The sequence below is a fragment of the Pelophylax lessonae genome (assembly GCF_965119305.1).
Source record: "Pelophylax lessonae genome assembly, chromosome: 3".
NCBI classification, from domain to species: Eukaryota; Metazoa; Chordata; class Amphibia; order Anura; family Ranidae; genus Pelophylax; species Pelophylax lessonae.
Genome location: NC_138770.1, coordinates 604,045,383 through 604,072,289, shown reverse-complemented (window position 1 = coordinate 604,072,289; position 26,907 = coordinate 604,045,383). Strand labels below are relative to the sequence as shown.

The window sequence follows — 26,907 nt, the reverse complement described above, 5'->3', positions numbered from 1 at the left end:
TCTGATCCATCTGAAAATGGTCGCAGAGGACGGAGACAACCCTTTATAGGCCCATCCGCAAGCACAAAGAGTGAGTCTGACTTCCTGAAAGACTCTGTAGATGCCAGGTACACCCTAATTGCCCAGACCATATCCAAGGCATGCAAGGCAATTTATTTTGGAAGTTTAGGCCTGGGACACAGGGAAGGCAACACAATGTCTTCATTCAAATGAAAATCAAGAGACAACCTTTGGAAAGAACAACAGACAGGGGTGAAGAACCACCTCATCTCTGTGAATCACCAGGTAAGGTAAACGACAGGATAACGCTGCCAGTTCTGACATACTGTGCACAGAGATGACAGCCACCTCAATGGCCACCTTCTGGGACAGCGTAAGCAGGGGTATTTCCTTAAGATTCTCAAAGCGAGGCTTCTGGAGGACCTAAAGCATCAAATTGAGGTCCCAAGGTGGCAATGGAGACCACACCGGAGGAACCAAAATGTCGGACACCCTGAAGAAAGGTACGCACCAGGGAGTGTGTGGCCAAAAGTCGTCAGAAGAAGACTGCCAAGGCAGACACCTGGCCCTTGAAGGTACTCAAGACCAATTTCTGTTCAAGCCCCCGTTGAAGGAAGGTCAAGATCCGAGCCACCGAGAAGGAGCGAAGATAAACCCCAAGAGACTCACACCACGCAATGTACATCTTCCACGTACAATGGTAGATCTACCTAGAAGTAGCTTTCGTAGCTTAGAACAGTGGAGGAATCACCAACTCTGATAAATCTCTATCATTCAGAACCTGGTGTTCAACAGCCAAGCCATCAAAGCCAGCGACTGTAAAAAGCAGGATGGAAGATCGGTCCTTGGGACAGCAGATCCTCTCTGAGAGAAAGCTTCCAAGGAACGTTGGCGACCAGCCGCACCAGATCAGCGTACCAAGCCCGGCGAGGCCAGTCCGGAGCCACTAAGATGACTGGAATTCCTTCTGCCTCGATCCTGCATAGAAGTTTTGGCAAGAAGCTTGAGAGGAAGGAAGGCGTAAATCGGACGATATTGACCCCACTGGGTCACCAGCACATCTGTGGCATCCGTCAAAGGATCCCGTGACCGAGCAATAAACCCCTGCACCTTTCAGTTGAGCTGAGACGCCAACCGATCTACCACAGGGATGCCCCACCGGGGACACAACTTATGAAACCACTCCGGATGAAGGGACCACTCCCCTTGGTCCAACGCCTGCCGACCAAGGTAATCCGCCTGCCAGTTTTCCACCCCAGGAATGTGTAGGGCGGAGGGCTGGAACAGATCGTTCTTACCACCTTAGAATGCCAGCTACCTCCAGAGCCAACAGGACATTTTGTGCCCCCTTAGTAACATAAGCCATGACATTGTCTGATTGAATGCACACGATTGAATGCACACTGGACATCCCCTCAGACAATCCGTCCTATGGTCCAGGCACTTCTGAAAATTCAGAATCCAGCCAAACTCCAGCAGAGTTTGCATTGTGATCTCCCGGTTTTCCTTTTTTTCTTCCAAAAAGCAGAGCAGTAGGAGACTCTGCTCGCAGAAGAATATTGTCCAAGTAGCCCAGCAACGTGATCCCCGTCGGCGTAACAAAGCTAGCACCGGGGCTAATACTTTTGTGAAGACCCGAAGAGTGAAGGCGAGACCAAAGGGTAATGCCACGAATTGATAATGCTCCTCTCCCTCCCAAAGCGGAGCAAAGCACTGGTGACTGGCACATATTGAAATGTTAAGGTAGGCACCCTTGATGTCGATAGAAGCAAGGAAATCCCCCAGACAAAGGGATGCCACCACCGTTCGATTGGACTCCATTCTAAACTTCTGCACCCGCACAGAGCAGGTCAGCACCTTGAGGTCCAGGATTGGACGCACTTTGCCTTCCTTCCTGGGAACTGTACACAGGTTTGATTAAAAACCCTGAAAACTTTCCAAAGTCGGGACAATCATCCCTTGAAGCAAAAGGTCTTGTACCACCGAAAACAGACCCTGCAAGTGGTTTGGGGACAGGCGCAAGTTGGAAGGAAAGAACCTTGCCAGGGGACAAGAGTGAAACTCAATCTTGTAGCTGGACTGAATGACTTTGTGGACCCACCTGTCTTGTACCAGGGAAGTCCACAGGTCCGGAAACCAGAGAAGACATCCCCCCACCCCCGATACGGGTGAGGGCACACCTTAATGCTGAAGGAGCCTTGTCTGCGGGTCTAGAGAAACCCGCTCTCGGTTTGCCAGACCAGGTTCGTTTGGATCCCCCAGAGGAGGCCCTGAAAGGTTTCGAGCCCGTGTCAGTCGACCCCGAGGGACGAAAAAACTTCTTATGAGCCAAAAAGAAAGGCCCACATCTACGACAAGCTTCCTTGCCCTTAGTAGCCTGCGGAAGAAAGGTACTCTTCCCCCCTTGTAAGACCTTTTATGATGTCATCCAGGGTAGCTCCAAACAGGCAATCTCTTTGAAAGGGAAGATCAGTCAAGGCCTTTTTAGAAGTGTGGTCCGCAGACTAGCATTTGAGCCAAAAGACACGCCGAAGGACCACTGCCAAAACAGAAAGCCGCGCCACTAGGGGAGCTGCATCCAAAGAGGCTTCACAGATAAAACTACAGCCCCTGGACCAGCTGGTCCGCCAGCTCGGCAAAGGCAGGGGGAAGTGGTTCTCCCTCCAGGTCACGGCGCTTAGCCCACTTGGTCAGAGTTTGCAAACACCAGGGCAATTGTGAATACCGGCTTCAGTGCCGAACCAGCCAGAGTTTACATAACGCGGGCCACAGCTTCCGCCTTCCTATCAGCCCGGTCTTTAGAGACCGGGGACTTTTCAATTGGAATCATGGTTGCCTTGTTCAATCTGGAAACCAGGAGGGTCCACCAACAGTGGAACAGTCCACTCCCTAATAAGGGACTCCTCCTAGGGGTAACGCCTAGCAAATCGCTTAGGGACCCCAAGGGGACACTTTGGTTGTCCCCACTCCAACAATTCGGTCAAAATAGGCAGGGAAAGGAAACACCTTGGCCGCTCCGGATGACTTGCGAGTGTCAAAGGGAACCTGCGTCTCCATCGCAGCTGCGTCCTCTATCTTTAAGGTTTCACGCACAGATACAATCAGTGCGTCCAATATCGCCTTTTCGTGCGCGGTTGCAGAAGAGGAGGAATCATCCCCACTATCAGAGGATTCTGGGCGCATGGTTGCAGTCCCAGCAGGGTGACCCACGTCCGCGGCGCCGAATCAGATTCAGGATCTGAGGAGACAGATGAGGCAGGGGAAGGCCGTTGCCCGAAAGCCACCTCTACCCGGGACAGAAAGAATTCCAGGACCGCAATCAATGCATCAATGGATGGTTAGGACCCGGAGGGCCCCGCAGCCTCAGAGAGAAGGGGTCAGGTGCAGATATGTGCTCCAAAGACTCCATGAGTCACCAGGGAACCCCACAAAACAGGTGTAAAACACTGCAAGGGACACCCCCACCGCACTGGCAGCACCACCCCAGTCCCCAGGCCCAGAGCACCAAGCGATCCTCAGCAGAGAGGGAGATAACCCCACCAGACTCACCATCCCGCAAAGACAGGCACCTGCAGCCACCAGGATAAACTGCACTACACGCGCAGCGATCAGGAAGTAACCTAAATCACCGCCCACAGGGCTCCACTGACATGGACGCCGCCATTTTCAATGGCAAAGCACCGCAAAATGGGCGCTGGACTACACAAACATGGCCGCTGTGCATAGAAACACACAGGCCACAACAAAATGGCGACACCACAAGGCTTCCAGGGACCCAGGAGGGATCTCCAGGCCTCAGGGACAGACCCAGGCAGGACGGGGGGCCCTGGTAGGATCCACCACCAGGTAAACCCCCCCTGCACAGCCGATCGTCTGGTCACCGGCGGGATCCCCACACAGCACCAGTATAGCGCCCCAGGAGTTGGACCAGATCAACCAAACAGCCCGAGCATAAGTGGAGTGGGGCTAGGATGGGGGGGGTCAGATGAAAGGGGGGCGCCTGATGGGAAGAAGGGGAATTAAGGGGTTCGACCGTCCTGAGGGGTCCACATCCACCCCAAAACCTCCATACCAGGAACAGGGTGGGAACCGCGCCAGGCAGAGCCCCTCTATGCAACCTCACAAGGTGTTTAACACGCACGCCAGCCCCCGTCCAGTGGGGCTATGTCGCGGCCCACCTACGTGGAGCGGAGGTCTGCGTGGCCAGACTGGAGTGACCACTGAATCTAGATTATCCAGCCCGTTGCCCAGTCCGGCAGTTGATTGTAGATCTCACAGGAAAAATACAGGAGAAATATTTTTATCTAAAAAGAAAAACATTTCGGGGACCAGAGATCCGAGCAAGAACTAGGTCCTTACTCCTGACTAGGCAGAAAAAAACTGAGTACCTATAGCAGAGAGAGGGAGTTTACCCCCTGGGACTGCCCATAGGAATAGCCAGACTTTTTCTGCCTAGTGTCCTACTCCTGTAGGGGGCAGTATAACCCAATGGTTAAGAATATCAAGAGCTGTGTTCATCAATGAACGAAAGAGAAAAGGATTTTTATTACAGATATACGATAGCTTACTGAAAAGTATGTCCATGTACAGCAAAGTATAGCATGCACTCAGTACTTTGTCGCCTGTGGCGCTGCTGAGGTGTTATGGAAGCCCAGGTTGCTCTTATAACGGCTTGTCTGCAATGTTGGGCCTGGTGTCTCAGTCTCCTTTTGACAATACCCCACAGATTCTCTATGGGTTTTAGGTCAGGCGAGTTTTCTGGCCAATTAAGCACAGTGATATCATGATTAGTGTGGGCAGGTGTCAAGTCCTGCTGGAAAATGAAATCAGCATATCAATAAAGCTGGTCAGCAGAGGAAGCATGAAGTGCTCTAGAATTTCCTGGTAGAGAGCTGCGCTGACTTTGGACTTGATAAAGCACAGTGGACCAACACCAGCAGTTGACATGGTTCCCCAAATCATCACTGACTGTGGAAACTTCACACTGGACCTCATGCAACTTGAAATCTGTGCCTCTCTACTCTTCCTTCAGACTCTGGGACCTTGATTTCAAAATGAAATGCAAAATGTACTTTCATCCGAAAAGAAGTTAGGACAACGTTTTCTCCTTAGCCCAGGTAAGATGCTTGTGATGTTGTCTCTGGTTCAAGAGTGGCTTGACACAAGGAATAAATAATAAGTCGCGCTAGAAAATGTTAGTCCCAACAAAAGTTCTTGAAACAAAATGTTCTTGAAACAGAAATTAAAAACCACCTCAGATGGATACTGTTCACCAGGTAGTAAATAAATTTAATCACACACACTTGAAATTGGAGCTCATTTACCACTTTAGCGCAGTTTATTCCTTGCTATTTATTTGACACAAGGAATGCAACAGTTGTAGCCCATGATCCTGGATAGGTCTGTGTGTATTGGCTGTTGACACCAGCCGTAGTCCACTCCTTGTGAATCTCCCCCACATTCTTGAATGGCCTTTGCTTCACAATCCTCTCAAAGCTGCAGTTATTCCTGTTGCTTGTGCACCTTTTTCTACCATACTTCCTTCCACCCAACTTTCCATTATTATGCTTAGATACAGCACTCTGAACAGCCAGCATCTTTAGCAATGAACTTTTGTGACTTACCCTCCTTGTGGAGGGTGTCAATGACTGTCTTCTGGACAACTGTAAAGTCAGCAGTCTTCCCCATGATTGTGTAACCTACTGAACAAGACAGAGGCCATTTAAAGGCTCAGTAAAACTTTACAGGTGTTTTGAATTATTAGCCGATTAGGGTGCGACACCATGAGTCTACAATATTGACTTTTTTCTGCCTAGTGTCCTACACCTGTAGGGGGGGCAGTATAATGGTTACGAATATCAGGAGCTGTGTCAGTCAATGAACCATCAGAGAAATAGATTTTACGCCAAGTCAGAAATCCCATTTTTTTATTGGTCTTGTGTAATATGTAAATTTTCCAAGATACTGAAATTTGGGTTTTCACTAGCTCCATGCCATGATAATTCAAATTAAAAGAAAGAAATGCTTGAAATATATCACTCTGTGTGTAATTAATCAATAAAATATAGGAGCTTCACTTTTTTAAATTTAATTACTGAAATAAAATTAACTTTGAGGATTTTCTAGTTTTCTGAGATGCACCTTTGTATATACGGTATATACAGTGGGTACGGAAAGTATTCAGACCCCCTTAAATTTTTCACTCTTTGTTATACTGCAGCCATTTGCTAAAATCATTTAAGTTCATTCTTCTTCCTCATGAATGTACACATTGCACCACATACTGACAGAAAAACACAGAATTGTTGACATTGTTGCAGATTTATTAAAAAAGAAAAACTGAAATATCACATGGTCCTAAGTATTCAGACCCTTTGCTCAGTATTTAGTAGAAGCCCCCTTTTGATCTAATACAGCCAGGAGTCTTTTTGGGAAAGATGCAACAAGTCTTTCACACCTGGATTTGGGGATCCTCTGCCATTCCTCCTTGCAGATCCTCTCCAGTTCTGTCAGGTTGGATGGTAAACGTTGGTGGACAGCCATTTTTAGGTCTCTCCAGAGATGCTCAATTGGGTTTAAGTCAGGGCTCTGGCTGGGCCATTCAAGAACAGTCACGGAGTTGTTGTGAAGCCACTCCTTCGTTATTTTAGCTGTGTGCTTAGGGTCATTGTCTTGTTGGAAGGTAAACCTTCGGCCCAGTCTGAGGTCCAGAGCACTCTGGAGAAGGTTTTTGTCCAAGATATCCCTGTACTTGGCCGCATTCATCTTTCCCTCGATTGCAACCAGTCGTCCTGTCCCTGCAGCTGAAAAACACCCCCACAGCATGATGCTGCCACCACCATGCTTCACCTTTGGGACTGTATTGGACAGGTGATGAGCAGTGCCCGGTTTTCTCCACACATACCGCTTAGAATTAAGGCCAAAAAGTTCTATTTTGGTCTCATCAGACCAGAGAATCTTATTTCTCACCATCTTGGAGTCCTTCAGGTGTTTTTTTAGCAAACTCAATGCGGGCTTTCATGTGTCTTACACTGAGGAGAGGCTTCCGTCGGGCCACTCTGCCATAAAGCCCCGACTGGTGGAGGGCTGCAGTGATGGTTGACTTTCTACAACTTTCTCCCATCTCCTGACTGCATCTCTGGAGCTCAGCCACAGTGATCTTTGGGTTCTTCTTTACCTCTCTCACCAAGGCTCTTCTCCCCCGATAGCTCAGTTTGGCCGGACGGCCAGCTCTAGGAAGGGTTCTGGTCATCCCAAACGTCTTCCATTTGAGGATTATGGAGGCCACTGTGCTCTTAGGAACCTTAAGTGCAGCAGAAATCTTTTTGTAACCTTGGCCAGATCTGTGCCTTGCCACAATTCTGTCTCTGAGCTCTTCAGGCAGTTCCTTTGACCTCATGATTCTCATTTGCTCTGACATGCATTGTGATCTGGAAGGTCTTATATAGACAGGTGTGTGGCTTTCCTAATCAAGTCCAATCAGTATAATCAAACACAGCTGGACTCAAATGAAGGTGTAGAACCATCTCAAGGATGATCAGAAGAAATGGAAAGCACCTGAGTTAAATATATCAGTGTCACAGCAAAGGGTCTGAATACTTAGGATCATGTGATATTTCAGTTTTTCTTTTTTAATAAATCTGCAACAATGTCAACAATTCTGTGTTTTTCTGTCAATATGGGGTGCAATGTGTACATTCATGAGGAAGAAGAATAAACTTAAATGATTTTAGCAAATGGCTGCAATATAACAAAGAGTGAAAAATTTAAGGGGGTCTGAATACTTTCCGTACCCACTGTAGGTTCCCCCCCCCTCTTTCTTCCTAAACCCATTAAAATTTAAATTCAACAAGCAATTCATTCCCCTGTTGATCTTTTCATTCCCAATTTTACAATGAAATTCCCCACTTGTTTTTTTTTTTGTTGTCAGTTCTCAGATTTCACCAATCACAGAAACTCGGCTGATGGGTATATTTGTTTATATTCACATTACCTTCTCAATTTTCTGCTCACAGCCTTTGCAGGTACTTCTGTTGGACTTTGCATATTCAGCTGCAAAATCATTCAGTGTCATGTCTGCTTTGCCTCCTTTGGCGTCCCCTCCGCCAGCCCCTGTAGATAAAAACAAAATTATCAATATTACCATGTTGGCTAGCTCTCGTCAACACAAACATATTTCTGTAATCCTGGAGAACAAAAGAAACGTCAGTATATATTCTACTAAAAACTGAACTCCAAGTACAAAAACATTAAAACATATTCCTCAATAATCACAAAGGATATAAATCTACTTTGTGTGCTCCAAATGTCTTTGCAAACCAAGATATGACCTTGTAAATGTATTACTGTGCTGTACATAGTCTGTGCAGAGAGCAAGTCTCTGAGTGGGACCCAGAAAGACTTCCTACTACTGTCTGCCAAAAAGTACAGGAGGGGGTGGGTACAAGACCAGTCATTCTGCACAAAGGAGGGAGAGCAGCAGGGACTGTTTTTTAGAACAGGAAACTCCTGCACAGATGTAAAGGAGTTTTTTCATGCTGGATATTTTATTAGATAGTTGAGCTTAAAATTTTAAGTGCAGTAATCCCTTTTTACTCAAACTTGCCCATTACATTCATAGTATGTTATACGTACATACATGGAGCTTCACTGAGATTTTCCCTCTGTGGCCTGCTTAGCAGCACATAGTCTCATAAGATATCTTACAAGCTGAATCCTCAAAGGTACTGCAGTAAATATATATATATACTTAAACAGCAGCCCACCTCTCAGACTGCAGAAAGGTTTTCAACTGCAGTGAATGGATGCCACGGCATGTATGCCCAGGTTCCCATGCATTCAATCTGCATACAGGGCTGTTCGTTCGGCGGTAATTGCTCCATGAGCGTTTACATGCGAGTGACTGCAATTGGCTGCGAGAGCTGTTCGCCTCCTATTGTTTTCAATGGGACTGCCGCCAGCAGCTAATCACTGGAAGCTCCTGCATGTAATCGTTATTAGCCCTATTCACAATTGTGAATGTAGCCTAACGAAGGCCATATAGTAGATGAAAAAAATAAATAAATAAAAATCGGTCCAAAAATAGGTCATTTGAACAGTTCATTCAATTTTCAGCCAGGTAATGGGCACAGATTAAAAATCATTTGAGGGTTTTGAACTATCCATACTGTGCATATGTAGACCCAGAAGCAAAAAAACAAATGAGAAAATGATTTATGCCGATTAAAACGATCAGTCAAAATTCGGTCATTGCATGGTTACAATTTAATTTGCTCTCACAACGATGAGTTTGGTTTTCGAAAAAGCATTTGAACGATTTTTCGTGTGGTCTATGGCTAGCATAAGACTAAATGCCAATGGCAAACAGATCAGGCAGATCTCCCAGAGGAACAAAAAAAGGGCGCACCGACCTAGCGCATTATCCTCAATAAGGCTTTATTTGTACAACATTATAAAAAATGGCTACTCACAAAAAAAGGTAGAAAATAGTCATATCAAGCTCAGTCGCTCCAGTGTCAGGAGTAGTTCATGTGTTAGTCCATATAGCGTGGCTCTGAGGAAGAGGCTGACCCTCAAAACGCGTCATCTTTACAGGAATATGGACTAACACATGAACTACTCCTGACACTGGAGCAACTGAGCTAGATATGACTATTTTCTACCTTTGTTTGTGAGTAGCCATTTTTTATAATGTTGTACAAATAAAGCCTTATTGAGGATAATGCCCTAGGTCGGTGCGCCCTTTTTTTGTTCCTTTTTGCCTATAGTACCGTTGGACTACCCCAGTCCTTTTGTGGGCAGCAAGACTCTAGCCATCCGAGATGCCTTATGTGAGTCCCGTGGGAAGTGTGGCCGGGGAGCTTGGACTCTAAGCGCAGGAGAAGGGTTATCACCGTATTGTTTTGGAGATCTCCCAGAGGATGCTTGGCAGGATATTATAGACCCACAGATTCTCCACTAGAAACAAATGAATTCAACTAAAATACCTACACAGTCATTATTATGCACCATATAATTGTTCAAGATGAGCAAACTTCCTACCCTTAATTGTCACAGACAACTTACCATTATATGCATTTTTTTTTTCCATATTATCTGGGAACATCCCAAAATAACTGCCTTTTAGTCTGAAATATCAGACTGCACCACCTTACTAAACATACCCAATGTCTGCATTTCTGCTATAGGTCTTTTTAGCTGCGTAAAAGATTTCAATATGCCTAGTTACACCAAACTCCTTCTCTGCCTACTGTCATGCGAAGAAAGCTATAACTTTCCAATGGAAAACCTCTCACCACTGAGAGCTTAAAAAGGGACCAATCAAGCATGACCGTTCTACAAAATGCCCTACAAAGCTCAAGCAAAAAAGTTTGATAAGCTGTGAGACCCACCATACCATTCCCCTAGAATGATTACGGATTTAGAATGTACTGGTGTCTGCATCATCAACAGTATGTCTAAATAAACAAAGCAGACCAAAATAGTACACAGACACACACACAGGTAGAATGTGGTAGTTTTGTTAGCCTATTTGGGTATTAAACATTTGGTGTTACACATTGTATTGAATACAGATTGCAATTATCTCCCGGGGACTACTATGATATATGTTCAGCTCTACATTTACGTGTCCTCTGAGGTATAATCATTGGATTAGAAAGAATGGATTTACACCGTTTATGTTCACCATGATTTTATTTTTTGCAAACATAATAAAAAACATAATAAAAAATAAAAAAAAAAGTTAATTGCAATGTGTACCAACCTCCAAGGAAATTAAACTGAAACTGGGGGGGGGTGTTTGCAAGTATTTACTTCATGTTTATCCTACAGAGAGCAAAGCCAATACCACAGAGGCCTGTTAGGGCCCCAACGAACAAAGAAAATAAGTTTGTGTCAAACCACCTACCTGCTGAGGCACCTCCAGTTTCGATTGCCTTCTTAATCTTTTCCTGATCCTCCCATCGAAGCTCTATGAAGCCATCAATATCCCCGTGGGATAAGACCCGTGCACGCTTCCAGAAACAGGAATAATGGTGCCAATGTGGTACTTTTCCATCGAATATGGGCGACTAGGATAGAAAATGAAATAAAATCAATCAAAACAAAAACTAAGCCATTTGTAATAACTGCAATTGGTTAAACTTCCATTACACATTTATACACTGCTTAACTGGCTGGGTACAGACCATGGCAAAGTGGAAGCAAGCAAAGCTCCAAATCTTACTCCTCAGTGGCAAAAGCTGTCAAAATATCAAGTGCTGAAAGGGAAATGTAAAAAGGAAGATATGTTATTGAACAGGGAACTTCTAAAAATGTCAATTGTTCCTAAAGCCAGCCATGCATGGATCAAAATGCACCTGGTTGAGCAAGGACCAGAGGAATTTCGACCCATGTATGGGCACTAAGGTTGTACAGAAGGCGGTCTATCAATCAGCTTCTGTACAACAAAACTGAAATTTTTTTCCAGCTCGAGCAATGCAGTCAGAATATAGTAACTTGTCAGCGAGGATTCCCCTATCTATCAAGTGCGTGTATGAGGGAAATCGGCCAGTTTTTTTCCCCATTCAACCACATTAAAAGAAAAAAACACTGACTCGTCTATGGGCTTGCTCAACCACTTGCCAACCAGCCATCATAGTTTTACGACGGCAGGTCGGCTTTACCATGCAAAACGACATACCTGTACGTCGCTTCACGGGACCGCTAGCAGGGGCCCATTCGCCACAGAGGAAGCTGATCAGCGAGTCCGGTGGCCCTGATTGCTCCCTGTGGAGACAGAACAGCGGTCTGCGTTGTAAACAAGGCAGACCACTGTTCTGTCAGTTATGAACACAGAGATTCTGCTGTTTCCTCCTATTTAGGAACACAGGTCTCTGTGTTCAGGCAGAAAGCCCATCTCCCCCACAGTTAGAAAGCACCCCCTAGGGACATATTTAACCCTGTGATCATTTAGGGTACCTGCCATATATCTCCTAAGATTTAACCCCCCGATCAGTGTCATTCGTACAGTAACAGTGCATATTTTTAGCACTGATTACTGTAGTAATGTCACTGGTCCCCCCAAAAGTGTAAAAGATGACAGTTAGGTATCCGATCGGTCTGCTGCAATGTCACAGTCCCGCTAAAAATCGCTGATCGCCGCCATTACTATTAAAAATAAATAAAAATGACAAATCTTTCCCCTAGTTTGTAGATGCGATAACCAATCATTATACACTTCTAGTGATTTTTTTTTTTCTAAAAATATGTAGCAGAATACTACTTGGCCTAAAATGATGAAAACATTTGTTTTTATTGGGAATGTTATATGGCAGAAAGTAAAAATTTATATTTTTTCCAGAATTGACGCTCTGTTTATCGCGCAAAAAACAAAAACAAAAAAAAACCTCTTACAGGTGATCAAATACCACCAAAAGAAAGCTCTATTTGTGGGGGGAAAAAAAAGGACATAGATTTTATTAGGGTACAGCGCTACACAACTGCACAATTGTCAGTTAAATTAACGCAGTGCCGTATCACAAAAAAATGGCCTGGTCATTAAGGGGGTAAATTCTTCTGCTCCAGAAGTGGTTAAGCAGTACTCTGAAATATCTACAATTTGTCTTGAATTTTTCCTAAAAAAAAAAAAAAAAACAAAAACACACTTCCTGTGCCTACAGCCTCATAACTGTAGTCTGAGATCTAAGGAACCGCCACCTTCCCCTAATAGTCTCAACAGATCGGTAGCGAGATTTGGTGATGTCACACTGCTCAGTGTTCTGCTTGCTGCAGAGGAAGTGGTTACCTGAGGACAGGCTTCTGCTTAACCATTTGCCCACTGGGCACTTATACCCCCCTTCCTAACCAGGCCAATTTTCAGCTTTCAGCACTCTCACACCGTGAATGACAACTAGTCATGCAACACTGTACTCATAAGAAATTTTTGTCTTTTTTTTCCCCACACAAATAGAGCTTTATTTCGGTTGTATTTAATAGCCACTGGGTTTTTCATTTTTTTGCGCTATAAATTAAAGAAGATCAAAAAAAAAAAAAAATTAAGAAGGATCTTCATTACAGTTTTACAATTTTGCAAATTAGTAATTTTTCTTCATTAACCTGTTGCCGACCACCCGCCACAGTTTTACTGCGGCAAGGTAGCTGCATGAACCGACGTAACTGTATGTTGGTCGCGCCCGGGGGTAGGGGGCGCAGGTGTGCCCGCTGTCCCAGCGATGAGCTGATTCAGTTCAGAACCGATCAGTTCTCAGTTCCAGGTCAATGATTTTTGGCCTGGATCTGGTGATCGGTTCCCTGCCTAGTGTCCTACTCCTGTAGGGGCAGTATAACCCAATGGTTAAGAAGAATCAGGCGTTGTGTCCGTCAATGAATGAAAGAGAAATTTATTTTTTTATTTTTAAAATGTTCAAAACTTTGTGACAAAAAGCAAGATCTGCAAATCAGATTTGTGCTATCTTGGCATTTCATGACCTCTGAAACTGTGATAGGTTGTGAGGAGTGAAATCAACAATTTACACCCTTAGAAAGCATGAAGGCAGTGATTGGTTTTTGGGGTCCTGTACGCGGCTAGACTGCCGAAAAGTCTCACACACGGGGTATCCCCGCACTCAAGAGAAGCAGCAGAATGTATTTTGGGGAGTAATTTCACATATATACGCATGCATGAGCAATATATCATTTTAATGACAACTTTGTGTAAAAAAATAAATAAAAAAAAAAAATTAAATAAAATTTTTTTGTGGTTTTTAAAACACCTGTGACAAAAAAATATTCAATGGGCTCAACATGCCTCCCAGGAAAATTCCTTGGGGTGTCTACTTTCCAAAAAGGGGTAATTGGGGGGGTTAACTGCCCTGCCATTTTAGCACTTCAAGAAACGAGATAGGCAGTCAGAAAGTAAGAAGTAAAAGCTGCATAAATTCCAGTATATACACCATAGTTGTAGACGCTTGACCTTTTGTGCAAAACAAATACAGTAATCCCCCGCTACATCGCGGTTCAGTTTTTGCGGTCCCGGTAATTCGCGGTTTTGTAAAAATGTTATTTTACTATATAAATCATTAAAAATGAAAGATTTTTGTGTTTTTCATAGCTCTTGCTATGTCTCTTAGTATCTTTTAAGTGTTTAAATGAGTTTCTATTGTTTTAAAAGTGTGTTTAAAGACCTTAAAATGCTTCTACATGTACAGTGACATTAAAAAAATCATGCCTACAATGCATTTTAATAGGGTTTTTCTATTTCGCGGAATTTCACTTTTCGCGTCTGGGTCCGGAACGTAACCCCCGCAATGGAGGGGGGTTTACTGTATACGCTTTTTGAGATTTTTTTTTTCCTATCAAAATATATGTATCTCAATATATTATAAAAAAAAAAAAACACGTTATTCTTTCCCAAAATTTTCGGTCTTTTTTTATTTATATCGCAAAAAATAAAAACCGCAGAGGTGATTAAATACCCCCAAAAGAAAGCTCTAATTTGGTGGAGAAAAAAAGGACATAAATTTAGTTTGGGTACAGCATTGCTTGACTGCGCAATTACCAGTTACAATCACGCCTGGTCAATTACCAGTTACAATCACGCCTGGTCAATTACCAGTTACAATCACGCCTGGTCAATTACCAGTTACAATCACGCCTGGTCATTAAGGGAATAAAACCTTGCATGGTTAGTACAGTGGCTCAGACCAGTGTGTACACAGCCTAAAGCTCTGCCCCACTACCTAAATGGTCGTCTCCAACAAAGACAGTACAGAAGAAGGCATGGTAAGCCTGTTAAGTCTGTAACTGAGAAAAGGTCAGTTGCAGAGAACGGGATATGGGCAACTAGATGACATTAGCCATTTGCTTTCCTTTTTTGGGTACAGCTTCCATAGTTCAGGTCCTCAACATATCAACAGTGCAAGAGAAGATGTGCTGAAGGATTTCCAGGGTGATAATAGCTAGAGTTTTTCTGCAAACTGTTTATGGCTTAGGAATAATGTGGCCTTGTTGGGTTTCCAATTATGGGAACTGAAGTTTGTCACAGCCATAGTTGCCAAAAACACATTTATACAATGGCAGAGATATAAAGCAATAGAAGATATCACTGCTAAGCTGTCATCAAGTCACAGTGTATACAGCTGGTTTAATTGGAGCCAACATGCTATTATCCAAGACACGGATGCAAGAGGCTGTCTCAAAATGCACTAAAAGAGCTTCTCAGTCACCTATATCCAAATACCTTACAAAAATACTAGTGGCCTGGCTATTTCTCCATCTTCAATATTTTATGAGAAAACTGATTCAGTACAAGTATGGAGATAACCCCCCCACATCCGTATACTTGTTCTGGGGCACATAGTATTAAACCCAGTAGTTTAGAACAATAGCCAGGCAAGCAGTATTAACAAAAGCAGCAAATAAACATTCCTTTAAACATTTTTAAAAGTCTGTAAAGCAGAAGGGCCCATTATAACCACCATTGGCACTTCTGTATGCTTTGCTGAAACCAGTTCCACCTAAGGGCCTCCATTTCTATCCTTTAGAATGACAGCGCCTCAATAGTCAGTACAAACAGGAGTGTAACAAGTGGTGGGTTATCAGGGAAGAAAATGATTTTCAGAGGGATACACAAATATCCTCTTGTACCAAAAAAGTTATTAGAAAAACAGTAAGGCTCATGGTTCTAGCGTATACAGAGTGGATAAAATGATACAAAGTTAGGATAGAACATACCCATGCAGGGGCTGTATGAATCATAAGAACACCGGTGAATACGCAACATGAAAAATGCAAAGGTCTGTATAGAGCAGCATAAAGAATAAAGTGAATATGGAATGCAGTGTCCCATGGTTGACAACTAATAACCGTGTGCTTTTGCTTAACCGGTTGCCGACCGCCGCACGACGATATACGTCGGCAGTCAGCCCCGGCCAGGCAAAGTGACGTATATATACGTTACTAGCCTGTCACTCGCTTGGGAGCCAATAGCGGGCGAGCGCGCGCCCGCACTCCCGCCCCGGCTCGTTCCCCAGCAAGTCCGTGCGTCTGACCGGCGGACCCGATGTCCGCCGGTCACTCGCCGATCGTCGGTGCAGAGGGAGAAAGGCAGGCGGCTGATGTAAACAAGCCGCCTGTCATTCTTCCCTGTGTAGAAACAGTGATCATACAGTTCTACTATGTAGGACCGTTGATCACTGTTCCTACACTTCAAGCCACAGCCAATCACAGTAAGAATCACGCCCCTAGGGACACACACCACCCCTCCCTCTCAAATAAAGTTAACCCCTTCACTACCAGTGTCATTTTGCAGTAACAGTGCATATGTATAGCACTGATTACTGCAGTAATGTCACTGGTACCCCCAAAAGTGTCAAAAATGTTAATCAAGGGTCCGATCTGTCCGCCGCAATGTCGCAGTACCGCAAAAAAAAAAAAAATGCAGATCGCCGCCATTACGCGTAAAAAAAAAAAACACCAAAAATGACAGAAATCTTTCCCTTAGTTAGTAAACGCAATAACTTTAGCGCAAACCAATCAAAATACGCTTTTTGCGATTTTTTTTACCAAACATATGTAGCAGAAAACAAATTGGCCAAAAATGTTAAAAAATTGATTTTTAAATTTTTTTGGGGGGAATTTCATATAAAAAAATGTGAAAAATATTTTTGCAAAATTTACGCTCTTTTTTTGTTTATAGCGCAAAAAGTAAAAATCGCACAGGTGATCAAATACCACCAAAAGAAAGCTCTGTTTGTGTGAAAAAAAGGACGACAATTTTTTTCGTTTAGGTACAGCGTCGCACGACCGCGCAATTGTCCGTTAAAGTCACGCAGTAAAAAAAAAAAAAAACCCTGGTCAGGAAGGGAGTAAAATCTTCCGGGGCTTAAGTGGTTAAAGGTTACACAGAGATATTCTCTAACTAGGTACCAGCAAGCATCATTGAGTGTCTTCTTATAGACACTAACTTTACTTTTACATATATGGCTGTTTTTTTTTTTTTTTTTTAAATAACTGAAGTGTAAAACTTTTTTCAACCAACACAATAAACCTTTTCCAAGAAAAGACATTAAAAAAGGAGGAACCTTTTGTCTCTGAATGCCATTAGCCAATAGGTGACCTATAGCACTCCAGACCAATTGCCCATTAGGAAGCAGCCTGTAGACTACATTTTCTCTCAATGTGATTGTAACACTGTCCCCGTAAGGACTGCCAGATATTCACTTTGCGGGTTCCCCTGAGTTACCAGTACACAGTCCTACCAAATAAAGTTCTCAATCTTTCCCTCTTCAGCTTGCTCCAATAATCAGTCCAGGGGTATGTGGTTGTTTTAGTTTATTTGATCATTTGGGGATAGGAGTAGGAAACAGTGGGATACTCCATTTTAACTATGCACAGTGTTGAACACTCCTATCTTCTGGTACAGCCAGGCTGTTGATTCAACCTGCCACTATGGATGAATTAGTAGTTGAGTCTCTTCTCCCAAGACAAGTCTCCCTCCTAAGCCCCCTTTTGGGGGACACAGGTGTATTTTTGGGTAGGGGGGCTTCTCTGGCATTGGGCCGAAGAGCAGTGGGTGGATGTCGCTGTCTTGCCCCCTTTTGGGGGTGCCTGTACCTTGGTACTGCGGGGGGGGGGGGGGTTCCTTCCTGGTGGATGCCTTCTTCCCTGGGGTTCTGTAGGGCCACGGGTAACGCCGACATTTTGCAGTGGATGCTGCATTCCTGGCTTCGGCGGCCATGTTTGCGTAGTCCAGTGGCCATGTTTTTGGTTTCCCATTGAGAATAGCGGCGGCCATTTTCTTGTAGTCCAAGTGCGGTGAGGTGCTGCGGGTGCCTCTAATATCAGTGTCGGCACTTCCTCTTCCATCGCAGTCTGGCAGGCTGTTTGGCGCTCTCCAGCTCTGGGGTGGTGAGTCTTTGTGGTTATACGATCCTTCCTCAGCTATACAGCGCCGCGGGTGCGCTGATTCTTGTGGTTCATCAGCGGTGCGCGGAGTTGATTTCTTTCTTGAAAAAAAAAAAAAGTTTCTGTACATGGTGCGGTTTCAAAAAACCATGGAGCCTCTGGAACGTGCATCACCACCTGACCCACTCCTGGAAGCTGCAGGACCCTCTGGGTCTCAGTCTGCCCTGGCGGCCATGATGGCAGCCCTGCGGTCACTTGTATCCAAGGTAGATATGGCCCCACAAAAGGAGGCCTAGCAAGAAGCGCCCCCCCGCCTTCATGTGTATCCTCTGCCTCTTCAGAGTCTGAGGGGGATTTGGCTGCTGCGGACATGAGTCAGCCAACTGAGCAGCGACGCCGGTGCAGTCTGGCACCCGCAAATCTTCCAAGGTGACAAAGGTGTTTCCCTTTCCTGCCTGTTTTAACGAGATTGTCACTAGTCAGTGGGGTTCCCCGAAATGCATGTTTGGATATCCCTTTGAGGAGTCTCCCATGAAGAAACTTACAGTTCCACCATCGGCGGACTCTCAGGTTTCCAGGTTAAATAAGGCCACACGCTTGCAGGTGGAGGATTCTCCATCCTTTAAGGATCCTGTGGACAAGAGAGCTGAGGCTCTGGTCCAGTACCTTTTCATCGTGGCAGGTTCAATGTTGCAGACGGTGTTTGCCATCACCTTGGTATCCCAGATTTTAACGGAATGGGCAAAAATTTTACGCCAGGATGTGGAAGGGGGGTCAACACCCTCCTGAGCTGGCGGATCAGTTGATCCAGGGGTTACAGTACATTTGTGATACTTTTTTGAATGCGGCCCCCCTTTGCCAACAAGGTATCTGATGGCGGTGATTCGCCGCCGCATGATTTGGTTGAAGTACTGGAAGGCTGACCAGGCTTCTAAAAAAGGTACTGACTGACCTACCTTTTGCAGGTGACTGTTTGTTCGGTGCTTCTATGGAAGCGAACAAAGGGCCCTACGGGAAGCAAGAGTACATTACTTCCGCTGGTTGTTTGGGGTAAGGAACCTTGTCATAAACTTGGTCCTTTTTTCTCGGCTCACAAGCTCTGGATCGCAGAAAAAGGATTTGAGATCGACCAGTAACTTTGCGGGAGGCTCCAAGAGACCCTGGAATGGTAAGTCAAAGGCGGGCACCACCGGTTTCGCAGACAAGCCTTCCCCAGCCTGAAGGGACGCCCTCACCCGCATCTGGGGGGGGGGGACGTCTTCGCCTTTTTTCCGGAACCGTGGACCTTGCTCATTCAGTATAAATGGATCCAAGAGTTGTTTCGATTACAAGATCAAGTTTTGGTCCTTGCCTCCAGCAAGGTTATTTCCTTACAATTTGCGCCTATCTCACGATCAGCTACAGGGCCTATACGGGGCAGTGCAGGACCTGTTAGCACAAGGAGTCATTGTGGTGGTTCGGGTCCAGAGTTAGAACGTTTTCAAGGTTTTTATTCAAATCTGTTTACAGTTCCCAGGAAGGAAGGTTTGTCTGATCTTGGACCTCAAGGCTCTGAACCGCTTTGTGCGAGTTTAGAAATTTCGGATGGAGTCCATTCACATGGTAGTAGCTTTCCTCCATCAAGGGGATCTTTTGGCTTCTATCGATCTCAAGGACGCTTACCTTCATATTCCAATATATGTCAGGCATCAGCCTTTTCTTTGTTTTGCCGTGGGCGAGGAGCGCTATCAATTCGTGACGTTACCCTTTGGTCTCTCCTCAGGTGTTCACAAAGTTTTTTGGTCCCAGTGCTGGCCTTGCTACAGCAGAAGGGGGATCGCGGTTCATTGGACGATCTGATCCTGTTGAGTCGGGGTACGGGGGGGGGGTCTCTGTTCCCCGACGCTTTGCCTGGGAAAATGCTTTTTTTCCTTTGTATTGGACTGTAATCACCACGGATGCCAGTCTGTACGGGACTGACACGGCCCAAGGTGTTTGGACTCAAGAGGAGTCCAGTCTGCCGATCAACATGCTGGAGATTCAGGCGATCAGACTTTGTCTCAGTGGACGGATCGTCTGCAGGTACGCCCTGTAAGGATACAAATCGGACAGTGCCACGGCTGTGGCATATGTCAATGATCAAGGGGGCACAAGGAATACCCTGGAGGCCCGGGAAGTAGCCGGTATCTTGAGGTGGGCAGAAGTATATATTCCAGCCCTCTCTGCTGTACACATTCCAGGGGTAGAGAATTGACAAGTGGATACAGTCGACAGACGTTGGATTCGGGAGAATGGTCGCTTCACCCAGACGTGTTTCATCAGTTTCCTGTAATAAAGACCAGTCACTACTGATCTCTTTCCTTATGCAGGGTGACTGGCATTGTACCGGCTCCCTCCTGTAGTTTTCTGCAGGCAGCTTACAGTGGGTGGAGCAGTTATATCCCTCACACAGGTACAGCATAGTGATAATGTCACGGCTACATTTACAAGGTAATGTCTGTGTTTGTAAAAGCATTTCTTGAACAGTGTATTTATATCGTTTGTGGCTATTGACAAACCTAGATAAAAGTTTGTGCCTGGAGTTCAGCTGTACTTGTTTTTTAGGTCCTGAAAACCTTATGCCTTACTGCTGAAGATGAAGTGTAAATAAAATATTGTCCAGCCATTTACTATGTTTATGGTTTTGCAAATATGATTTGAAGTAAAGAATGATGTGGAAAGCCCATTACAAAAAGTTATTGCATTTAGAATTGGATGCTTAGCAGCACTTTAAAAATCAGTAAGAATTGTGTGAATTAATCCCATTACTCTGACAGAAGTCAGACCGCGCCACCTCAGTAGGCAGAGCTCCTGTTCATGGGGCACTGTGCTTGGCTGTGCTGTAGCAGACATCATTGGCAACCTGTCATTTCCTGGTAAGCAAGAGTGCCTACAGCCTCGCTGCTCTATCTTCAGCGTGAATCTAAGGCACGGCTGACTGCTAGTCTCAGGACAGATGACCATGCTGCTCACCATTTTCCTTACTGGAGGCTCTGACATGAGGAAGCAAAGCCCTCCATATATCAGAATGGCCACCCGCACATCAATACTCAGTATAGAACAAGGCATGGCGAGACAGAATTTGCAAAAAGATGAGCTGCAGGGAGACCACAATCAATACTGCTCACTAGTCTTTTGCTATTTGCCTGCACATCTTCCAACAGTTTCTTTTAACTTACATTTTTTTTTAATAAGCAGTATTGTCAAGTAAAGCAAACAGTGCAAATAATGACTGTGGCGTCATGACAAAGATGCCATTTTCCAATCAAATATAGCCAACATTATGCACTGCTAATGGACTAGGAATGTAATTGCGTCAGAAATGCATATCCTGCTTTATGTTGGGTGTGCCCTTTTACTTTAAAGTGGAACTTCAACTAAACCAACACAAGCTAACAATATAATGCCTGGAAATCGACTTTACAATTTTGATTGTAGGATCAATGTTGCATTCTTAATGGCTTATTTTATTCATGTGTACTTTAGGGCAAAACAATAGGATTGCTTTAATAATCAGAAGCCTAAGGCCCCTTTCACACATACGGTCCGTTTTTCATCCATCCGTTGATGGATGAAAAACGGACATCAATGCAACTCTATGTAAAAACGGATGAAAACGGATGATCAACCGTTAACATCCGTTTTCATCCGATTCCGTCAATGTCCCGTTTTTTGGAACGGATGAATGCCCTATTTTTCATCCATCAAAAAAACGGATCGGACGAAAAACAGATGTAAACGGACAAATGGTCCGTTTTTGCATTGGTAGTGGATGGATGAAAAACGGATTAAAAACAGATACATTTTGACATGACTGAACTGATGAACTGAACGGACCATATGTGTGAAAGGGGCCTAAAGCTTTACTTTGCTCAGCTGTCACTTCTTCCAGCTGACAGGAATGAAGAAAATGTGAGTGTTGATGATTGGCCCAGTACTGCCACATGGGGTAGACTAAAGTCCTCAGCCCTGTAAAGTAAGCATTATATCCTTCAAGATTAACCAAAATGTAATATATGGACATATATATATATATATATATATATATATGGACCCTGGAAGACTGCCTAACTGGCCAGATGAAAATCCTATTGCCCTCTGCCTATGAGTACCTTAAAAGAACTTTAAAATTTAGTTGTTAGTCAAATTTAACCCCAAACCTCCCTCGTCCCATCTTGTTTATATTTTAGTATAAGGTTTTTTCCTATAAATAGTAACAAAAAACAGCATTAGAAGTTGAGGCAGCAACATTTATCTGCTGAAAAAGAAAACATATGAACATGGAGAGGGAAAAAGAGGGGGGCCGAATAGTTGGGAGTCTATAGTCCAGAAGTCGGGGCAGACAACTCTGGTTGGGTGGTGACCCCAAACAGGAAGAAGCACTCTGGATTTCTGGAAAAGCATGTGCATACTAGCACATTATGAAATACTTACCTTAGAAGAAGTCCCCGCAGCGTTCACCCGGCGTTTCCTCTGGGTTCGTAGGCTCCAACGCAGCAAGTGGCCGGAGCCGCAATGACGTCACTCCCGCATAAGCGCGCACGGGAGCCCTTGGTTCTGGCACGATACGCCGGACCTTAAGAGCGCATGCCCTGCTGACGTCAGTGGCTACATGCAGGGTAACTATCTCCTAAACGGTGAAAGTTGAGGAGATATTAATTTTACCTACAGGTAAGCCTTATTATAGACTTACCTGTAGTAATAAAAAAAAAAAAAAAAAAGAAGGCTATAAAACAGCTTTAAATAAGAGAGACAAAATGTAGAGTACCTGCAATATAAAGAATAAGTCAGAGGGAGGGTTCTTGACAATGAGAGGGAATTTAGTTAATAAAGATGCATGCTGCACCCTACGGCCTAGAAATGCCTGCGGGATAAGAATAGAAAATAGGAGATTATAAGAGAAAGATCTCCATTTAAATTACCTGGCAGCCTCTGAACAACGAACCTATGCTGGCAGCATGTGAGCAAACCTAAAGTGAACTTTCAGCTTGCACAACAACCCATTCAGTTTATAATACAAAAAATGCAAAGCAAAAAATATGCACACTTTTTTTTTTTTTTAAATAAGTGATCACATGACCTCAGCTGCATAGGGGGCTTAGAGAAGTGGGTTTGGCTTCAAAGGGGGGGTGGAGGATCAGTAAAAGTCTGACCACTGGATTACAGACAGGCTGTGTTCTCAAGTAGAATGCACAGAATCAAACTGACCATGCTGGTACGGATGAGTTCTTACGTCTATAGAGGTCAGACTGAAAACAAGAAAGCAGGGGGACTGGCAGGAACACCAGGAATTTCACACAAAGGGAAACAAAATGTAGAACAGAATACTCTTTAATACCAGGTTACACAGACATATCAGGATTATGAAATGTTGGGGTAACAAATACCTGTGTGGAGATCAGTGCTGTGTTTAGCATGTATGTGCAACAAAACAGTAATAATCCACATTGCACAGACTATATGTGCACTAATGCACAACAGGATAGTATTTATTAAGCACAAAAATATTGAAGTGATTGTAATGTCTTGTTTTTAAATAACAAATGTTATACTTACCTCCCCTGGCTGACAGACTTTGATTGACAATGGCGCCGCTGCTGTATCTCAGCCAATCAGCAGGGAGAGTCCCGGACAGCTGAGGGACTTGTGGGCAGAGATGGGCTCAGGTAAGTATTAGGGGTGCTGTGGAGGCTGCTACACACAGAAGGCCTTTTATCCTAATGCACAGAATGCATTAACCGCTTGCCGACCGCCGCAAGTAAATTTACTGCGGCGGTCAGCCCCTGCCAGGCAGAGTGACGTTAATTAACGTCACTAGCCTGTGAGGGTCTGGGGACTGAGCGCGCGCCCGCGGAGGCGCGCTCCCGCGCAGTCACCGACCCCCCCGCGTGTGTGACTGGCGGACCCGATGTCCGCCGGTCACTCGGCGATCGTCGGGGGAGAGGGAGAAAGTCAGGCGGCTTGTGTAAACAAGCCACCTGTCATTCTCCTCGGTGTAAAAACACTGATCAGACGGATCTACTATGTAGATCCGTTGATCAGTGTCCTTACACCTCAAGCCACAGCCAATCACAGTAGAAAGCACGCCCCTAGGGACACACACAGCCCCTCCCTCCCAAATAAAGTTAACCCCTTCACTACCAGTGTATTTTTACAGTAACAGTGCATATATATAGCACTGATTACTGTAGAAATGTCACTGGTAACCCCAAAAGTGTCAAAAATGTCAGTCAAGGGTCCGATCTGTCCGCTGCAATGTCGCAGTACCGCAAAAAAAAAAAAAAAAAAAAAAAAAATCGCAGATCGCCGCCATTACGCGTTTAAAAAAAAAAACAACAAAAATGACAAAAATCTTTCCCTTTGTTAGTAAACACGATAACTTTTGCGCAAACCAATAAAAATACGCTTTTTGCGATTTTTTTTACCAAACATAGGTAGGATAAAACAAATTGGCCGAAAATGTTAAAAAATTTTGATTTTTACATTTTTTTTGGGGGGAATTTTATATAAAAAAATGTGAAAAAACTGAATTTTTGTAAAATCTTACCTGTAAAATTCCTTTCTCTGAGTCCTCCGACAGTCGCCGCCCACTTCATATTCATCACCAATGGGGTTATGTCCTTTATTCCGTAGGAGTAGCTAGGCAATAGAATATGTTAGTACAAAGACTTTTAACATATCCCACCCCCAGGGGGTGGTCCCCTCAGTACATAACCCTCCACTTCCTGTATCCAACTCAGTTTCAGTGGAATAGCAGTAGAGAGTACATCAAAACCCCAAAAGAGGGGCGGGGGCGGCGACTGTCGGAGGACTCAGAGAAAGGAATTTTACAGGTAAGATTTTACAAAAATTCCGTTTTCTCTTAAGTCCTCCGACAGTCGCCGCCCACTTCATATTCATCACCAATGGGGATGTCCCAAAGCAGTGTAAATATGAGGGGTGGGAAGAACTCAGCCGCGCCCAAGGCAACGCCGTCTCCCCATCAGAGAAAGGAACCTTACCAAAGGAAGGAAACCAGTTGGGCATAAGAACAAAACACTCGCTCAACAGGAGCAAGAAAACCCAGGGAAAAAACAAAAAATCCCAAAAAGCCAAAGAACCCGTAACAAGGGCTCTAGGAAACTGCCGCACTAAGAACCTTGCGGCCAAAGGAAGCATCAGCCGATGCCTGAACATCTACTCTGTAGAATATCGTGAAAGTGTGTACAGTCGACAAAGTCGCCGCCTCACACACCTGGGCCACAGAGGCCCCATGACGACAGGCCCAAGACGTACTCAGAGATCTGGTAGAGTGCGCCTTCACAGGTACAGGGGGAACTTTCCCCCTCAAAGCATAGGCCTGATCAATGGTCCGTCAGATCCATTTGGCGATTGTAGAAGCCGACGCCGCCATGCCCTTCCGAGGACCTCCCGGAAGGACAAACAAGGCATCCGACTTGCGAGAAGACTCAGTCGATTTGAGATAGACTCTAATCGCCCGGACAACATCCAAGGAGTGAAGCAACACCTCCGTCGGAAGCTTTCGGCTTCGCGCAAAGCGAAGGTTTGACAATGTCCACATTGAGATGAAAGTCCGAAACCCTTTTTGGAAGAAAAGAAGGGTTAGGTCGCAAGACCACCTTGTCCAAATGCACAACCAGACACGGAGACTTGCAGGACAAGGCTGCCAGCCCCGACACTCGACGAGTCGAGGTGATAGCCACCAAAAAGGCGACCTTCTTGGATAACAAAGACAGAGAGATCTCCCTGAACCTTTCAAAAGGAGCACGCTGCAATACTGATAGAACTAGATTCAAGTCCCAAGGGGGAAGAGGGTCCCTCCTAGGAAGGATCAGATGACGTACCCCCCGCACAAAAGTGCCAACCAAAGAATCAGATGCCACAGGCCGTTGAAAAAGAACGGCCAAAGCAGACACCTGACCCTTGATCGTGGCCAGCGCCAGACGCTGGTCAACACCCGTCTGAAGGAAGGGCAACACCCTAGACACCGAATAAGTGTCAGGAGAGAAACCCCTGGATTCGCACCAGGCAAAATACGCCTTCCAAGTACGGTAATAAACCTTCCCCGAGGAAGACTTCCTCGCATTTATTAAGGTGTGAATGAACTCAGGGGAAAGACCCCTGTTCTTCAGGACCTCGGATTTAACAGCCAGGCCGTCAAGACCAGCGACTGTAAAGCAGGATGGAAGATCGGTCCTTGCGACAGAAGATCTTCTCGAAGAGGCAGACGCCCCAGGGCGTCGATTGCCAGATTTACGAGGTCTGCGTCCCAGGACCGGCGAGGCCAGTCCGGTGCCACAAGAATCACCGTGGTCGGTTCCGCGAAGGAACCTGGACAGCAATTGAATCGGCGGAAACGCATACATCAGTTGGTACTGATGCCACGGGGCAACCAACGCGTCCGACGCGTCTGCCCGAGGATCGCACGTCCTCGCCACGAACCGTGGTACTTTGTAGTTCAGACGAGACGCGAACAGGTCTACCTCCGGAAGACCCCACCTCGCGCACAACATCTGGAAGACAGCCGGGTGAAGGGACCATTCTCCCTGGTCCAGGGTTCGACGGCTCAGATAATCCGCCTGCCAAATTTTCACCCCCGGAATGTGACCTGCCGATATTGCCGGGACACGCGTCTCGGCCCAAGACAGAATCGCGGCCACTTCTCGAGCCGCCCGGGCACTCCTGGTGCCCCCTTGGTGATTGATGTAAGCCACCGCTGAGGCATTGTCCGTCTGCACCCGAACCGGGTAGCCGTGAAGATTGTCCGTCCAACGACGAAGACAGAGGAGTATCGCTCGCAGTTCCAGAACGTTGATCGGAAGGGAGGATTCCTCCGTCGACCAAACACCCTGGGTGGACAGAACGCCCAGAACACCACCCCAGCCCGACAGGCTGGCGTCCGTGGTGATCACCGCCCACGAAAGGGGACGAAAAGACTTGCCCCCCGATACTGAGGGGGATTGAAGCCACCACAGAAGATCCCTTCTGGTCTGAGAGCTCAAT

General features: G+C 45.3%; 1 protein-coding gene across 1 annotated transcript in view; it reads right to left on the bottom strand.

The window, feature by feature from the left end:
• The window catches only part of PARP1 (poly(ADP-ribose) polymerase 1), a 115,906-nt gene that overhangs the window by 72,278 nt on the left and 16,721 nt on the right, over nt 1-26,907 (bottom strand). The window contains exons 2-3 of the mRNA XM_082251639.1: nt 10,910-11,072; nt 7,994-8,112 (exon numbers count right to left, since the gene is read on the bottom strand). Coding sequence (XP_082107765.1) covers nt 7,994-8,112; nt 10,910-11,072 — 282 coding nt within the window. The remainder of the gene's footprint in view (nt 1-7,993; nt 8,113-10,909; nt 11,073-26,907) is intronic.